At 42.6% G+C, this 17,403-nt stretch overlaps 1 protein-coding gene across 6 annotated transcripts in view; it reads left to right on the top strand.

Moving 5' to 3' along the window:
- The window catches only part of NUP93 (nucleoporin 93), an 83,301-nt gene that overhangs the window by 42,503 nt on the left and 23,395 nt on the right, over window positions 1-17,403 (top strand). For 4 of the 6 annotated variants that reach the window (XR_012675345.1, XM_075160994.1, XM_075160993.1 and 1 more), the window contains exons 4-5: window positions 8,629-8,691; window positions 11,020-11,148. Coding sequence is in view for 5 of the 6 variants with exons in the window: in XM_075160994.1 (XP_075017095.1) it covers window positions 8,629-8,691; window positions 11,020-11,148 (192 nt within the window). In the remaining variant the exon portion in view is untranslated. Of the gene's footprint in view, window positions 1-2,579; window positions 2,695-8,628; window positions 8,692-11,019; window positions 11,149-12,555; window positions 12,654-17,403 lie in introns of those variants that run through there. The other 2 variants (XM_075160995.1, XM_075160996.1) reach the window with 2 other exon arrangements.

Here is a 17,403-nt window from a genome sequence, read left to right as displayed (position 1 = left end):
TGAGAAAAACAGATAGCCATGTATTTGGAAACTTGACGAACAAGCTCAGATTTCGGACTGTGTGGTTCGTTTGCTCCGTGCTGATGCCGTTGCTGATGGTGAAATGCCAGTGCCAAAGGAGTTGCGCTTCCCGTGGGTCCTGCCGCTGGTCCTGCTGGTCTGATCTGTGCGGAGAGCTTCCCTCGCTCAAGAACTTGTATTCCAAGTGAGGTGATGTTGCATTTAATTGCCTTTGTGACATTTTGGTTTCTTTATCTTTATTACGACAAACAGAAATGCTATCTCAGATGCTTTCAGGTGTGATGTACCAGTGTTAGCCAGCTGAACAAGCTCCTTCTGGTGGCTCGAGTAACGTTTCCTGCTGCTGTAATTGGCTGGCAAGATTTTGTCCACCTTCTTTCTCTAGTTCAGATTTTTTTTTTCATTGTTTTTCTTCCTTCTGTTCTTTGCATGACCTCTAAGCAGGTTAGGGTTATTCAAGACTTTCTATTTTGTTATTGCACAGATTTCCTTGGCGCTTTGTAGCTTGGTAGGACTGGCATTCTTGTTGAGCAGCTCCCTGTTGCGTTGTAGGGAGAAAGAAAATGTGTATGTGCCTGGGGAGGAAGAGAAGATCGCTAGAGAAGGTAGCACTGTTGCTTACACTATTTTGTGTTGCATTAACAATTGCTGTCAAAAATGATCTGTGCAGTGGAGGCTGATAATTGTATGTGGAAGAGAACCTCATTCTGAGCAATTTCACTGTAAAATTTTAGATTAAAAAAGCTATTATCTTAGTTTTATGCCATTAAAGTGTTTGTGACTTTGAAAAAAGCCTACTAAACCCACATCTAACAGCATTCCCATGCACTGTGCAGCCCAACATGACATGGCAAAGATTTTTAGAGCCCGAGAATGAGAGACTAATCTGTGTAATTGAAGTTATTTTGGTTTCACTCTGGTGAAGGGAAAAGACACAACAAATAGTATGGATAATTACTAATATTTTAATAATGAGCTACACTGTATAAGTAATATATAAATTACATATATTGCGATGGTTGATATATTTTGGTGGTTTTTTAGAACTGAGTGTCCTACTTCACTCAATTTAATAATTACGCTTGGGTTTGTTAAATCTTGCAAATTTCTCTGACATATTTTGTAAAATCTTAAAATGCATAGGAACACTGCAGTGAATTTCCATGCTATGTTAGGAGTTAAGCCACTTGTAAGTACAATTTTAAATGAAATATTGAGATCTCATAGTGCATGAAAGCCTGAACTCGCTGAGCATCCTCTGTTGAATTAGAAGAAACTAAAATTGAGCAGAGTCATGTTTCGTGCCAGCAGTGATGATCTCTGTTTATACGCAGAACAAGCAGTGCCGCGTAGCAGAGAGTTTTGCTGTGTGAGCGCCTGGCACAATATTCCAGCAGGAAATCTGAGCGGTGGTATTTTTCTAGACGTTTCCAGTGTGATAAAGTTGTGCTCTCCGTATATTTCATGGTAAATGTTGCTTATATTTGCTGCAGACACCTTGCACTCTCCTTGATGGCCGCGTGCCGCAAATGCGTTTTGGAGGACTGCGGTTGGGTGTGGGATATAATGGTGCCTCTCAGTACTGGGGGATGGTTTGATATTAACTGATGGTTTGATATTAGCCCTTCCGCACTTAATGGATGGTCTCATGGCTGAAGCAGGAGCCAAGAGGTATTAGTATTTCTTCCCTCGAAGCCTGTATGCCTGTCTAAGGAGCGCATTTCCGATCTTCACTTGCCAGATCCAAACGGTCCCAGCAAGAGTCAAAGAGCATGCACCATCTGCCCCTGCCTCTGTTAGGAGCTGATCTGTGATTTCCTGAGGAGCGCTTCTTTCGGCAGTTTGAGTTTTTCCTGTCACGGCTAGAAGGAATAATGATATTTATCCAACACAGCAAAATCCAATGTTCCTGGATACGGTCTGAAGATTACTGTGAAAACTGCATGAGTTTCACAGATCAAATAGTAAAATAATACCAAAAAAAGTACTAGATTTTTGTATTGCCGGCATTAACCTATGGCAGAGAGCATTTTGTAAATATTTGCCTAAGGCTCGCTGTGCAACACAGATTAAAGGCTGCATTCAAAACTGAGCATTACATCAATGACGTGCCGATGGTGGGGCAGGGAGGCCCTGTTCCTGCCCCAGAACTTGTCTCCAGCGAAGGTTGCTGCTGTGCATCTTCCGCAATGCACGCAACCTGTCGAAGAAGGCTTGCGGGCAAATGGCGGTGCCCCTTCTTCATTCCGCAATGCGTGCCGCCGCCCGCTGAGCATGCGCGGGGAGTTGTGCGCGTTGCCAACGCGCACAGGCTCTAGCACGGCGTGCATCGACTCTTGCTGCTGCCAGAGTGAAGTCCATGTTGCTGTTCCTCCATCGTGAAAGGAGACAGTATTGCAGCTCTGCAAAATTTGATTTTGCTGGAGCAGAAAGCTGCTTTAAAAAAAGTGAAATAATCTTTAAAATCGTTGCTAGTCACGCAATGGAGCAGAGATTAGGCCGGGGTGTGTATATTTTAATGACTTGCAGCCACTGAAATGCTATCTGCTTGCAGGGCAGGGAAGAGCTCTCCTACCTTGGCTTTCAAACAAATTGAACATGAGTGTTAGCTACAAGCGTGGAGCACAGTCACGGTGCATGGGGGGACGTGGTTCGAGACTCCTGTGAAGGCAGGTAACGGAGCAGCAAATCTTCCCCAAGCCCAGCGTTTGGCTGTATTAGCAGAGTTTTGTGTTACAGCTATTAGTCTGCATGTTTTTCCCTCCTAAGCCTCAACATGGCTGTTGGTTTGAAAGTCTCTCATGCAACAACTGGCTCTTGGGTCTTAGCAACCTGTAAACCCTTCTGTTTTTTCCCTGCTTTTTCTCATGTTTAGTCAACAGTGAATTAATTTTTTATAAAAATGTTGCAGGATTTCCCATTCTAAACACAGTGGTAAGGCACTTGAGAAATGTGTGTTGTAGTTTGACAAGCTCAGCTGTCTCAGGCTAGGAAAATTTTGTATTGCTAAATCCTTGAACTGAACACCGTATACAGCTGTGGGACGAGCCTCGTCAGACCTTCCTTTTCAGTGGACCTTTGCGTCTGTGTGCAATGATTCGTTCCTTGTCGCTCGTCTCATGCAGCTTTGAAGTGATGCTGATTAAATCGCCCTTTCTTGGGTTCTCCTCCTCTCTGAGGATCTCTGCACTTGGGCCCTTGGTCTGCTTTGGCCCCGTAGCAATTTTGCCATCTGAAGTCCTCTAAGGAGAAAGCCAATTTCACAAATGCTCTTAGCTCATTGCGTTTGGTAGCTGATCTTTAGGCAGCTGCCTTCCGGCTCTGAAGGACGCTGTATTGCACAGGCCAAGGTATGTAGTGAAGCTGCTTGTCTGCGTGTTTTTAGCAAAAGCTGATGCTTTCTGCAAAACAAGTCTTAGGAGACCTATAGAAGCTTCCAAGGGAAGCTGGTGTGATGCATGCAGAAGAAGAGTCTGAATAGGGAAAAATATTGCCTGTGTTACACTGGCATGTCTCCAGCCTCAGGAATACGTTAGTTGGCCGCACCATTGCTGATGGGCCCATCGGCCTATCTGTTTAAAGCCAGCCAGCAAGCATTGATGCTTGTGTCAGCATAAACAACAATTTGGATTAAAAAAAGCAATAATATATAGTATGGTCTGTTATTGTGGCAGTGGGTTCCAGGTAGTTTTGCTTCATTTTCTGTTTCCAGAGAGAACATGGCCAGGAGGGCTGTGCCAGGGTGCACCACCCTGGCAGTGTGCTCAGACGTGTGTGCGTCTGCAGTAGGATTGTTTTTAGCAAATCATTTCTTAAAACTGTTAGTAAAGATAAAAAGATCAGGTTCTTTATCTGGAGCTACTGTTCCCAAACCATTGACGAAGAGTGATTTTTGTTAACCGTATAATGACCGTGCCTACTGGTCCTTTGCAGGATTTACTGGATCTACTGGAAATCCAGCACTTATGGAAATATTTTAATCAAAGAGCAATTGACTTGAAATGGCCCCAGATTGTTCATTTCATTTCCTCCTTTCTTCCCCTGCCAGTGAAAAAGTAAGCATTGCTGTCAACATCCAAGGCCTCAGTATACTATTTGGCAATGTTTGCCTTCTCTTGACAGCTTGAATACTAAGATCAAGTATTAAAAGTATGGCCTGGCTGATGGAAGTAATTAAGAGACTTCTATCAGCCAGGAGAGAGTTTACTAACCTCATTTACTGCGGTAAATGGAAGACACTTTCAATCTCCTGTCAAAAAGAGACCATCAGTGCATGCATGCCCTTTCGCACCGATAATGAATTAGTTATTGGAACACTTTCTTGCTGGAATTCAGGCTGGAGCGAGGGAGGTGCCGGTTCCTGTCACATCAGCCTGTGTCAGGCAGCGGTTGCCCAAGATGAGAAATGACAGTGGAGCAAGGAGCACGGCGAGAACAGGGAAGTGGCACGGCCTCCCAGGGGTCCTGCCCCTCCACTGGTGGGGCCGCTTTTACAAACCATCCTCGAGCAAGGCAGAGTGGGGCTGGATTTCAGCAGAGAGGGCAGAATGTGAGAAGATCAGAGTAGAATCCAAGGGGTAAGAGATCCAAGAGGACCTGGAATGTGCTGGGGAAAGATGCTGAGAGGCAGTGGATGTGCAAGAATAAGTGGGACTAGCTGGAAAATGGGAACCTGAAGGTGGGAGAGTGGGTGTATTTCTGTGCCTGTGTCCCTGTTTTGCAAACACCATCTCATCAGATATTGTACAAAATGTGTGTAGGAAACATTCAGCAGCGAGTGTTGCAGAGAACCTGTGATGGAGAGGAGTTGTGCCGCTTCCCTTCCAAACTAGACGCAGGAAGAATGTGTGGGAGTCCCACAGAAACAGAGGGGAAAATTAAATGCCACTCACTAAAGCAGGACAGCATGATGTGACATTGGGGCTCTGTGAGCTCTTTGCGTAAACCTGCCTCAGGGAAATAAGAGAAATTTTCATTTTCAAGCAAAATCCAGGCTATGTTGGGATCCCTGCAATGGCAGAGTTTATGCGTGAAGAGCTGCAAGGTGAGGATTTCACCTCTGAGGTTCTAGCCATGCTCGTGTTAGCTATTCCTATCTTTGCCATCTGCTGCTGTGAAATAGCCCTTTGTCTCCTAACAATATCTCTGTTCTCCTCCTGCTTCTTTCTTTGGATACCGGATATGAAGCAATGGCTCGTTGCTCGTTGTACGCTCAATAGCATCTCCCCTGCGAGGGCAGCTCCTGCGATATGGGTCGTGTACTCCCTGTGTGTGCTGAACGCCATACCTCCGTATCCTTCTTACAGTCTGCAAGCGTTCGTGGCAAAGTCAAACCTTGCCTCTGGGATTGCAGAAAGCTTTTAGGGCAGACGGAACTTGGTGAGCACAACCAGCACTGTTCAAGGCCCAGACTTAAGAGATACGTGAACCCTTAAGGCTGTAGTGCCTGAGATTTTTGAGGACCAAAATTCTCTAGCATAAAGCACATCTCTTCCATCTTTCTGCCCATTCTTGTTCCGGAGTTCTGCTTTTTCTTACAGCAGATGGACATTTATATACATCTGTGAAGTCTTAAGTGTCCAGTGACCAAAGCATAGTGCACCACTAGGTGGCAATGCACTAAACCCAGGGAATAAATACTGTTACAGCAGCCGGACACTCCTCACTTTCTTAACGTGTGAAATTTTGGCCACCAAAGCCTAGAGTGACAATCCCAGGAGCTCTTGTTTGGCCTAACTAAGCAGAAGCAGTCTTGTGAGCAGTAGCAGGAGCCCCAGCATCAGCTACTGAAGCTCCCTCTTCTGAGGTTTAACAATTAGCCTGTAATTAACTGAAGCTGCAATTGTCATGCTACAGTCATAATGTTTAGCACAAGGCATAGGGCAACCTTTTTAAAATGTACCTCTCCTCAGTGAGGCATTACAGATATTATTTGGAATGTGTGAGGATTTTCATTTGCTAAAGGAGTAGTTTTTGAGATTGAAAAAGACAATTATCATCCCCTAATTGGCATTCAGCGTAATGTAATCCCTTAAACGGACCTAGTGAACTCTCTGGGAGCTGGGAGGTTTCATTAAGAAAGATACTCAGCCTGGATTTACTGACTTCAAGGGAAGTTCAAGCACATCTTCAATTACTCTGCCGATTACCACCGTTGCTGTGTACCTTTCTAGGCAGGTACCTGCTCAGCTAAGGGCACACATCCCTCCAAGGAGAGAGGGGAGGACCAAGGGCAGTAAGGTAGGACTTGTATCTCTCGGGGCTTTCAGGAGCCCAGCGCTCACAGAGCAAGCAGGGAGCCAGGGCACCCAGGACCTCTGCGAGCTGCGGAGCCTGGCTCGGTGTGCTCGGCATCTGGGTAGCTGTGGGTCTGTGTCTTAGAGACGGTGGGCTTTTTTCGCCTGTAAAATTATCAGCGTTGTTAGGATACGGCAAACACAGTGTGTTCTCTGCAGCATCAGATCCCTACCATCAGAAATGTGGCTGTGTCTTCTGCTCATATGTTGGTATGTGCTTTGAAGGTTTAGAAGCACTGCTTGTTATAATTCCAGATAATTTTTCTCCAATTTAGGTTGGAGGCAGAGAAATTAAAAAAAAACAAAACAAAACAAAAACCCAAAACAAAAACAAAAAAACCACTTGTTGCCCTCCCAAAGTCATTCCACTCATGCAGACATGGACAAACCTTTCAAAGCCATGTCTCTATCCCTCCCCACCCCTCCTGCATGGAGCCGAGATCGGGTCTTGGCCCGCTTAGGTGACTGCGGCAGCCCTTGTCCTGGTGACAGCTGCTGTAATGGTTGGTCCCCAGACATATGCAAGGATCTGGATTTAGTTTCCCTTTTTCAGATTGTAACTGTGCTTTCTCTGCGGGCATTGTCTAAAGATAAAGCAGGACATGGCGGACGATGAAATGAAGAATAGGCTATGTAGAAGTAGCTGCTCTCTTCCGTATGTAATTCAAGGGCTGTTTCTGGGGAGACCGCATCGCACGTCTGTCTCGGAGGATGGCAGTTCGTTCTCTATCTGGTGTACAGAAAGGGGTCACGTTCCTATTTCCAGCTGAAGGGGGTCACAGGCTGTCCCCGTAACTCAAGCACTTGTTCTACATATTTCACAAGGAAAGGATGCCATGCCCTTTATTTCACATACTGGTGCTGGGTAGCGGGAAGGCAGACAGCACACGTATGCGGCAGAGTTTCCTACTAAATTTCATCAGTTTGGGGAGAATTGAAACCCTCCTCACCTCTCAGAGCTAAGTACAATCTGTGATACCTGTGATTGCGTGTAGCACTGCTGCAGGACTGTTTCCAAGACCTACCTTAAATATATCTTTCCCAAAGGTCCAAATCCCTCTGACAGCAAGTTTCTGTCCTGCCACAGGATCCGTGCTCCTCTGGAGATCCTGAGCTCTACCTAGGTTGTATGGATCAATGCCGATATTGTCAGATTGTTGGGGAAGGAACATTTATTTGGAGGAAGATGTGGGGAACGAAAGGCATGAAAACCTCCTCATTCCTGCCAAGTTCAGTCGGACGCTGCTGCAATTGTGTATCCTCGTTGTAAAAGCATAAAGCATGGTACATTGAATTCCCACTCCCTGGGTTTGTTAGTGGCTCTTGTTTTAGAGCTGTGGAGTGAGCATACAGACTCTTAAGATATTAGCACTTAATGGAGTTGATTACTTCAGAGGGAGACAAAGGCTGCTTTTCCTTTTTTATGATTTGAATAATGATTAAGTTGAATTCTGGGGCTACAAATCAAGTTGGTTTGTTTAATTGGTGATATAACACTGAAAATGTGAAATAAAGATATTCAAGTTAGGGTGTAATAAATGTTTCCAGTTTGTTGTCTGTGTGTTACTGCAGTTTACCCCAAGGCTATTTGTTTAAAATTCAAAGTATCATATGTTTCCTAGTATGGGTCACGAAAGTAACCTTTGGGATAAGGAACTCATCTAAATCAGTCTGTTCATGTACACCTGACCTGTTTGAGATTGACTGATATACTGAAAATTAAAAATACAATTCTTATGTTTTTTTACCCACTCCAGCGATATGCATGGAGAGAGGCTGTGCAGTAAACTTTTCCTGTATGCTTTCCAACTGTTTAGTTATTTCCATCCTTCCTCAACTGACTATTTTTAAGATTCTTTTTCACAGTTCCTATCAGGCCTCCGAGAGCTCCACTGCTGCCTGAAGCTGCCAAGTCAAAACTTTTTTTTTTTCTCCCCCGACATACTCAAGTCCAACAATCTTATCTTGGCTTATCGCTCCTACCAGCTTTCATCCTAGCTCCCTCAAATGGCGAGCAAGAGGAAGCAGTTGCTGGGACACAGAGATAAAAGAGAATAGAAGCAGGACATTTCACTAGGATTTAATGCATATTAAAACAGGGGATTAATGCATTTTCATTTTCACATTGCTCTGTATGGGCATCTTACTGTACCTCCAGTGAAGTAAAGTGACCTTTAAACTTCTCAGGAGTGGACTGGGGAGAGAGCTCCGAGCACTTCTGAGAGTTGAAAGAGCTGAGTACTACAATATGTATCTGATGTCAGTGCAATGCTGATTTTTTGACTGAAGCTTTGTTTCTCCTTTTCTGCAGGGATTCCTGAAGAATGAAAAAGATAATGCATTGCTGTCAGCCATTGAAGAGTCTAGGAAAAGGGTAAGTTGGAAGCAAGCACCATTTTTTCCTTTTAAAAAAAAAGGGGTGGGGGGAATCCATAAGGAATTAATAAATTAGATATTTAATGAACTAGTGAAATTTAAGAGGACTGTGTTGATAATATAGAAAAATTAGGTATTAGGATATATTTGCTTAGAATTTCCAGAAGAAGTACTTGTCAGTTGTATTTCAACTGCAGTATTTTGTTAGGGTCAGGAGACTCACAGTGTCACATCTGTTTGAACAGAGAAGCTGTTGTTCATAAGCACAGCACACTCGCTCCAACCCTCTGAGCGTGGATGCTGCCTTTTCTGGAGGTGATAATGCCTAGGACATGGAGTTTATTTCCTTTTTTGCTCTGAGAAATGCCTTGTGCACTGACGTCCCGTACAGTGATGACATTCAGTTGTGTATTGTAGCTGTTTCTCCAGGTTACAGTTGTTGAAGTACGTACGACCACATTCAGGCCTACGCAGCAGAAGTGCTGCGAGGTTTAATTCTTGTGTCGGTAGAAGAGCCAGAACACCGTATGGCATACACTGTCCAAAGGAAATCTCTCATATAAGAAAAAAAAAGTTTTTTTTGAAGCAGTACAAAGGAAAATGTTACAATAAGGAAGTAAGAGTTGTAACTTAGGCTCAGGGTTTGCCGAGTCCAGTTTTCTTCCCTTGAAAGGGACCGGTACTTAGACAGTCTGTGAGAAAAAAAGGACAGAGTTAGCCTTCCTCCGTTCATCTCCGGTCTCTTCATCTCCAAGCAAGTAGCTGTTTTGAAGGTTTTCTGAGCTGGAATTTGTTTTCTGATGCGAAATTCATCTGATCCTGTTTCTGAATCTATTTATGCTTTTGGTATCTGTCATGCTCTGGGGCAATGATTTCCCCAACCGAATTATGCAGTGCGGAAAAACGCTTCCTGTTGTTTGTCTTAAAACTGCTGCTTGGAAATGTCATTGCATGCTTCCTGGTGCTTATGGATTGTTTCCCTCCGTATACACTTGGGGCATCAGGTTTAGAACTGAGCCTATGTTTCTTTCAAATGATAAGGAATAGTACTTAAGCATTATTAAATTATTTTAATTACATATAATTATACTGTAATTATTGAAGCATATTTAAACCCGTGTTGAAATTACATAGTGAAGATAAGGATAAGACCTATATTCTACCATGAAAGTATAAAGTGAATTTATATAATAAAACAAACACAAATCTGTGCTCTAGTTGCATGCATGCACCATAATTAAATGTTTGCCAAATGTCACTGCCTCTTATCAATTCATTTATACTGGGGCATGTTTTGCCCCTTAACTGACAATATCCTAACACTGGGCTGTAACAAGTTGAAAAACTTATTCAGCCAACCAAGACATTTAGTTGTGTACACTGCAGCACAAAGCTATGTGAAAGACAGAGAAGGTTGGGAAAGAGAAAGAAGTGGAAGATCCAATATAGCTTATTCTCTATTTAAATTAGTGGAAATATTCTTATTTCCTGTCCCGGTATACTCAAGGCTGCTAGTTAGCATCACCCCAACAATAACAGGAAAGGTGGTGAAGCATCTTCTCTATCCTAATGCTATTGCCAAAATAAGGAGTCTTGAGGGAAAAGCTGTTTCCTTCTATGAGTTCCCCAACTGGATCTGAAGACAATATAGCACATCAGCCATTTTAAGGTAAAAGGATGTTTCTTCTTGGGATATGATTCTCCTATGTGCTTTCCTGAGTTACAGTCCTGATGAGAGAGACTTTCTGATTCTTTGGCACTGGTTAATTTTCTGTAATACTTCTATTTTTGTTTTATCCTATTTCCCATTTAAAAGAAAAACATACTGGTAAAGACCTGAAAATGAAATATGGGCAATAAACACAGGTCTCTGTTAAGAATGCGGTAAGTCAAATCTTTATAGCCTCCAGGGAGGTGAAAAGCTAGTTGCCATTAGAGAAGTTAGTCTCAGCAAACTGTGCGGATCAGTGATGACCTGGATATTGTGTCCATGCTGCTAAGTTAAAGGAAGGAGCCTATCAGTTTCCAGCCTGCTAAGTTTTGTGTGCATTGCAGTACCATGGAAGAGACACAGATTCCCTGTTTTACCAGCTGGGTATGTAGGAGTTGTCTTAATTCCACACACACCTACTTTCTGAATCCCCTTGTACCTGAACAGGAAGCCTGTTAAAATAATATGGAGCACATCATTAGCTCTTGAGGGCTGACCTGGTTGATTTATCTAGTTCCTATTTTCTGTTTCATTTTTGAGCTGGTCTATTAATAGCGGAGCTAGGCTGTTTGGTGTTCTATATGTTCCGTAGCTGTTGTTCTTCTTCACCGACAGACTTTTGGTATGGCTGAGGAGTATCACCGAGAATCAATGCTGGTTGAATGGGAACAGGTGAAACAAAGGATTCTTCACACTCTGCTTGCGTCAGGGGAAGATGCTCTCGATTTCACCCAGGAAAATGAGGTAACTCTGTCTTTCTAAACACTGTGCATAATCACGCATGTGTACGCAGCTGGCATTCTAGCATTGCTGAAACCACCTCTGGATTATTCTGTAGCTACAACTGTGTGAAAATGAGACGTATCAAATCTCTATTTAATTTCAGAAGGGCTGTGACTAACAGAATGCATTGTCTAGCAAAATATCAAACCTGTATGATTGTTTTTATTGACCGATGGGTACAGGCAATGCAGCTCCTATTGCTGAAGCTATGTTTTAAGCAACATATGTGCAAGCTGGAAGTTTAAAGTCACACTCACGCATATTGGATCGATACACCCAGGGGACAGAAAACACATTGGGGTGAACTTCACCTGCAGGAAACCTTTGCAATGCTAATGAGACCAGACAGTTTCTCAGGTGTAACTGTGCTCACACGCAGGTCTTAAAGTGTCTCTTTCCCTTATCACTGTGTGCTGGCCAGGATTTATGGCTTTTCTTAGGAGGCTGATGAAGTCTCTCAGCTTTCTAGGCAAAACCAGATGAATATTCAACAAAATAACAAAGAGGTAGTATGCTTTCCGTTTTACCTTGCGCGCTCACATAGTGCAGATTCAAGTTTTGTGCCTCTAAGACCTCTAGTGTTCAGCAATTCAAGGGACCAAATCCTTTGGGCAAGACGGTCCCTGTGTTTGACGTAGAAAGCTGTTGACTAGCAACTTTAAACATTCCTTACCTTATGTTACAACTTAAAACATTACAGTTTATTCTCTTAAAGAAAATGTTCCAGTTACATGAGTAAAGCACAGTTACGTGCAGAGTTGTGGGAACTCTGAGCTAGAGGCATCAGACATCAGCTGAGATCCCTGGAGCGCAAAGTTGCATCACAACCTCTGCATGATGCTCCATGAAAACTGTAACCTTGAGAGGAGAGGCGATGAGGGCTGGGGGGACGCATGTTGCTGCGCTTTCAGGCACAGGTTTTTATAGACGTGTTCCTCCCCTGCTCCCTTTTTGGGGTGTTTTTTGTTTGTGTTGTTTGGGGTTTTTTTAAAATAAATTCTTGTTCATTGGAGTGACTTTATAAAGCTGCAAAGTGCATTAAAATAAAAAAAAGCCCTTGATGTTAACGGGGTATGACCTGTATAGGGATTTGGAAATAATTAAAGTTATTAATGAAATGTCCCTTTCCGATTACTGTTCTTTTAAATATAGGTTAATCCCAGTTAGCATACATCTTTTTATAGAAGCTATCTTCCCCAGAAAGTATTTTACTGATACTTTACTGTGACTTCTCAGAAGGTTGTCCAGCTTTCCAATATTAGAAATGCTAAATAATGCAGGCTGAATTCATTTAAAACTAGGAACAGCTATCCCATTATTTTAGGATGCGAGGCTGAAGACTTGGCAGCTATTCCGATAGCTTCTAACGTCTCTGATTTGTGTGTGAGTTGCTGATGTGGGGTTTTCCATTCGAAGTGTGGATATTGACTGCTAGGAGAAGCAATTTAATAACCTACTCTGAAAAGGTAAAACCCCTTTTCTGATGTTTCTGTGTCAAATGGACACTGCCCCCAGTCCATGGCACTCAAGGTGTCAAGCATCAAATTGGTGGGAGGGAGGAGGGGGAAAAAAAAAACCCTCTAACGTTTTTCATGAATGAGTTTAAAGATTCAATATACACTGTCACTCAGTAATACTCCACTCTCCGTTTCAAAGCACTCATAGTATTAGTATGTCATTTCAAGAGCATTTAAAATCCTTGATATATTCTAGTCTTAGCCTCAAGAAGTCAAAGGTCTGAGAGGTTTGAAGTGCATCTACTGTGTTAAAAGCCTGTTATCTAACCTCCCCACAGCAGGTTGTTCTTCTAAAGCCTTGTTCCAGTCAAATAAGTTTTTTGTGTGTGTGTGACACAAACACACACAGCCTGTAGAATATAGTAGAGGTTTAATTGATATCCTCTGGAGATGGAGAATCAACTGAAAAGGCACAGATCCAAACGCAGCAGGGGGCCGATCTGCCTGCAAGCCAATTCTCAAGCTTTGGGCAAGCTAATTTGGGCAGAGTGAAATACCAACACATTATTCATAGAAATAAGACCAATTAACAGGCAAAGCTCATGATTCAAAGAAGCTAGCGCAAGTCTTGCCATTAGGGTTTTCTGCTCTCCCTTGTCCTCCAGCCTAGCATTCTTTCCATAAGGGAAAAACAGAGCTAATAAAAAGGTGCTTCTTGGGGGAAAAGGGTGGAAAGCCCAAGTTTTGTTTTCAAGGAATCAAACACCTATGCTCTCAAGGTGTTTGTTCCAATTCTTGTTCCGCTAGGTGCCAAGGCATTTCTTTTGTCCTCTTATTCCAGGTTTTTCTTTTCCACCCTCACCCCAAGCTCTTTCACTCCTGCTGTCAAGCAACCCACTCCCACAGTGACGGAGAGACGCTGTTGCTCTCGGTTTCTGTTCTGCCCCTCTGTATCATGTCTTCATATCCCTTAAATCCCAAGGACTGCAAGGTGCTTTCCTCTCCCTCGCTGCACCGCAGTGTATTATGATGGTGTTTTCTCCAGCTCGGTCTCCTGCCTAGTTATTCACCGCATCTACTGGCCAAGCCATTTGGAGTGCTGACAAAATGTCTGCCCAGACTTCTGCTGAGGAATGTGCATATGCATATGAGGGTGATGAATAATGCATCTTTATACGCACGCGGTTTGGTGTGCAAGTGAAGCTGAATGCTCGACTGAGTACAAATGAAGGAGGACTCCTTTGAAAAGCAGCATCGTTAGGCTAAATGAATTTAAAAGATAAAAATGTGATGGCAATGCAGTGTAGCTGCAGCTTTCACGAATGGATAATATTCAGAATAAATATTACAGTTCTGAAGAATGTTTTGGAAAGACCTGAATTCAGGGCAGGGAGAAGCAAATGCCGTTGATAAAAACAGCACAAGCCATTTTAGCGGTATCAGACTAGCGATGCAGAAAGATACGTGTGTGTGCACTTGCACTTCTCCAGTGCATTACCCACTTTTCTGTTTTTCCTTTTGCTGCTCCCGTTAAGCTTAAGAACCTGACCCAGAAGATGATTCTTCTCGTGCGCACCTAGCTGCTGTTTTCAACACATCTTTCATAATCTTTTCCTTGCTTGAAAACTTGATAAGTTCTGACTTGCCACCACAGGCTCTCCTCCCCCTTCCCCAAATCCCCCCCTTAGCTTGTAGGGGATGCCTTTTCAAACGCTGTTGCCAGCTACAGAAGGATTGCCTACGCAGCTCTCCGTTTCTGCAATTCAGGGTGAAGAGTGGAAACGGCCTTCCCCACGCTGACTCACTGCTTTGGTTTCTCCTTTTGAAATTTCCTCTTAGCACAGCCATGAGATAGTTCATTGAGCTAGTGCTTTTTTAAGTTTAATAATTCAAAGATGAAGCCAGAATGCAAGTATGAGATGGAAAAAAAAGGAAATAAGCCTGCTCCCATGGCTCTTGGCATAGGAAAGAAAAGCAAGACAAATTCTAGAGTTCCTGAATTTTTCCCTTGCTGAAATGCCAAGTCGGTAGTGGGCATTTAACGAATTTAATTTCAATATGGCAGTTCTGAGCTGTGGCAGATTGTTCATGAGTGATCCTCAAAACATAACAGCGAGGGTAAAATTAAAATTGGAGAAAGGAAAGGAAAAAACCCCAAACCCCAGAGCCGTTATTTCTTCGTTTCAGGCGTGCGCTTTTGAGTTCAGATCCTTACCTGTGGGTTTTAACGCGTCAGTCATACACCGCTCTCTGGAGTGGCAGCCACGTGGATGCTCTTTGGTGCTGCAAAGCAGCAGCCGGAGAAAAAGGAACTAGACTCACAAAACAAAGCCCCAGTCCTTACGTTTCTGGTGTTTGGGCACTGGTTGAAAAGTGACACTTTGTCACAATGTACCCTTCTTCACTTGCTTTAGAAGGTGAAACCTCATCAGTAATTAATGACAACGTCCATAATTTAGCGTTACTTTAAATAACTCTGCAATTTATCTGGCACAGCACAGGGGAAGGCTGCAAAGCGCTATTTCTGCCATCATGTCTGTTTCCCAGGAAACCTGCTTTAACAGCTGCTTTGTTCTTTAGAACAAAGAATTTGTCGTTTTTTAGGTGGGTTTAAAGGAATTTGTGTCAGATGATTTGGCATTGAAAGAAAAATGCAAATGCTTCTGAATATCAGTATCCATTAGGAGTGACTGTGAAGAGTATTTTTAGTTGTAAGTTCAGCTGCAAAAAGAAAAAGTAGGATTTCTTTTGCGTTTTTGGTAAGGCATTTTTTATACTTGCCTAAGGTCTAAATGCATCTGCCTGATTTTATAATTAGGTTGGACATAATTTAAATTGCACTATTACTGAGAAATTAATGCAGTGATAAACTAATTCCAGCAATTTTAAAGGATTGTCCAGGTTCATCTTTGATACCTTCCTTCATTTATATTTCACTGTATCAGGGACACACACAAATGTATTTTTTTTTTTTAATTCTGTAATCAACTGTTGTACCGCTTTCTGCGTAGCATAATCATAAATACCACAAAGTTCTTATAATTTCTCAATAGAGGCCAATGCCCTTATCTTCACATATAAATTCCTAGCTAACTTAGAACAGCTTCTTGGCCATTGCAGTTATGTCACTTTATTAGTCTTTAAATTTACAGTTGCGAAAATTTTCCTGATCAAAACTCCTAGACTAGGACAGTGGATGGCCATTGTCTGTGCGAGAACATACGCTCATGACTGTGAGAGAGGTCCTACACCATAGAAGATAACCTGGGTTAAACTGATGTCAAATTGAAATTATAAGCATTTGGGAATGACTGAGACACTGTTCAGTGCACAGACTGATCAGTAACTTGTCTGGAAGTTCATATGTTTGTATTATTTCATTTCAAAGTTGGGATACAGTTCCCAAAAAAGTGAGATTCTTTTGAAGACCCTGTCAGCATTTTGTCCTCATTTGAAACAAGAAACTGAATGATGACACTGTCTGGAGAAAAGCTACCCATTTCTCAGATCTTCTCTTGAAATCCACGCAAGCCAGGTCATGGCTGGAACGTTGGTCCTGCCGTGCTGCGGCCTAGCAGGTGTCAGCAAAGCTGAACTCTAAAGCTGATTAAACTGAAAACAATGATTTTTTTCCATTGCATTTGGACTTCATTGTCTTTTTGTGTAGGCAAGCAAGTCGGTCACATTTAACTGAACTCTTCCAGGAAAGACTAGAACATGTCCTTAGGCAATACTTGAAGGTGATCCTATTTACACAATAAAGTAGTGACGTTCTGGGTTACTGATGTAAGAAAAAGTAAAACTATTTGACAGGATTGCTAAGGTGCAGTGTAACAGCTAATGAGGATGCGCAGCTAGCTGTAACTGACTTTGGTGGTAAAAAGCTTGATTTTAAAACTCTGCAGATGTACCTGCTCTTTCTTGGAAAAAGTTACTGATTCCGGTTTAGAGGAATGCAGATGGACTTGAGTTATCTGGTGACAAACCAAGGCACAGCAAGGCCCCTTCTCAGGGTTTGCTCACAGCTGCTTTCAATATTTAGCTTATGTGCTTTGCATCCTCTCTCCTGGTGGAAGTAAACAACCAGCTTAGATCCTCATAACTAAGCTAGACACCTGAAGTACCTGAGCAAGGTTTGTGCGGAGAGGTGACATCTGTTACCAGACCAACTATACCTGCGAGAGTCAAATGAGCTTTTGGGTTCCAAGTCTGAAATTCAAAGACTGTTGCTTCTGTTTCAGACCTGAAAACATCCTTGCTTTTCTGAAAGCTTGTCTGTTCCTCTTTGCTTGCTCCAACTATGTCAGCTGGCTTCGTAATAAATATGCTTCTATACTGAGCTTGTCTTGCTTTTATCTTCAGACCGTTGTGGCTGTAGCACTGCTTATGAAGCAGCTGATATTAAAGGACTGCTTACCTCAAAAGGATCTGTCTTTAAAGGATCTGTCTTTAAAATGATTGCACTTCATTTTCAAACCCAAGACTTGCAATGCCAGTGGTGAAATGAAGAACTGCATTTTTAGGAAGCAGGAAACATTGGAGAGTATTACATACTTAATTAGGAGTATTCTTTGCCCCGAGTGGTGAACATCCATGTTCAGTAGCGGCTATACTGAAAACATATTTGTTATTTGTAGTGAACGCTTACAAGGATAGCTTTATGTAGCATTAGAATATTATGTCAGTATTATATTTCAAGTTTTATAAAACAGTACAAATTTTCCATGCCATGACTCCATCCGCTGTCCCTCTACACTGA

This window comes from Calonectris borealis, chromosome 12 (assembly GCF_964195595.1).
Source record: "Calonectris borealis chromosome 12, bCalBor7.hap1.2, whole genome shotgun sequence".
In the NCBI taxonomy this organism is placed as follows: Eukaryota; Metazoa; Chordata; class Aves; order Procellariiformes; family Procellariidae; genus Calonectris; species Calonectris borealis.
Note: the sequence above shows the minus strand (reverse complement) of the source record. Positions and strands in the feature narration are given on the sequence as shown.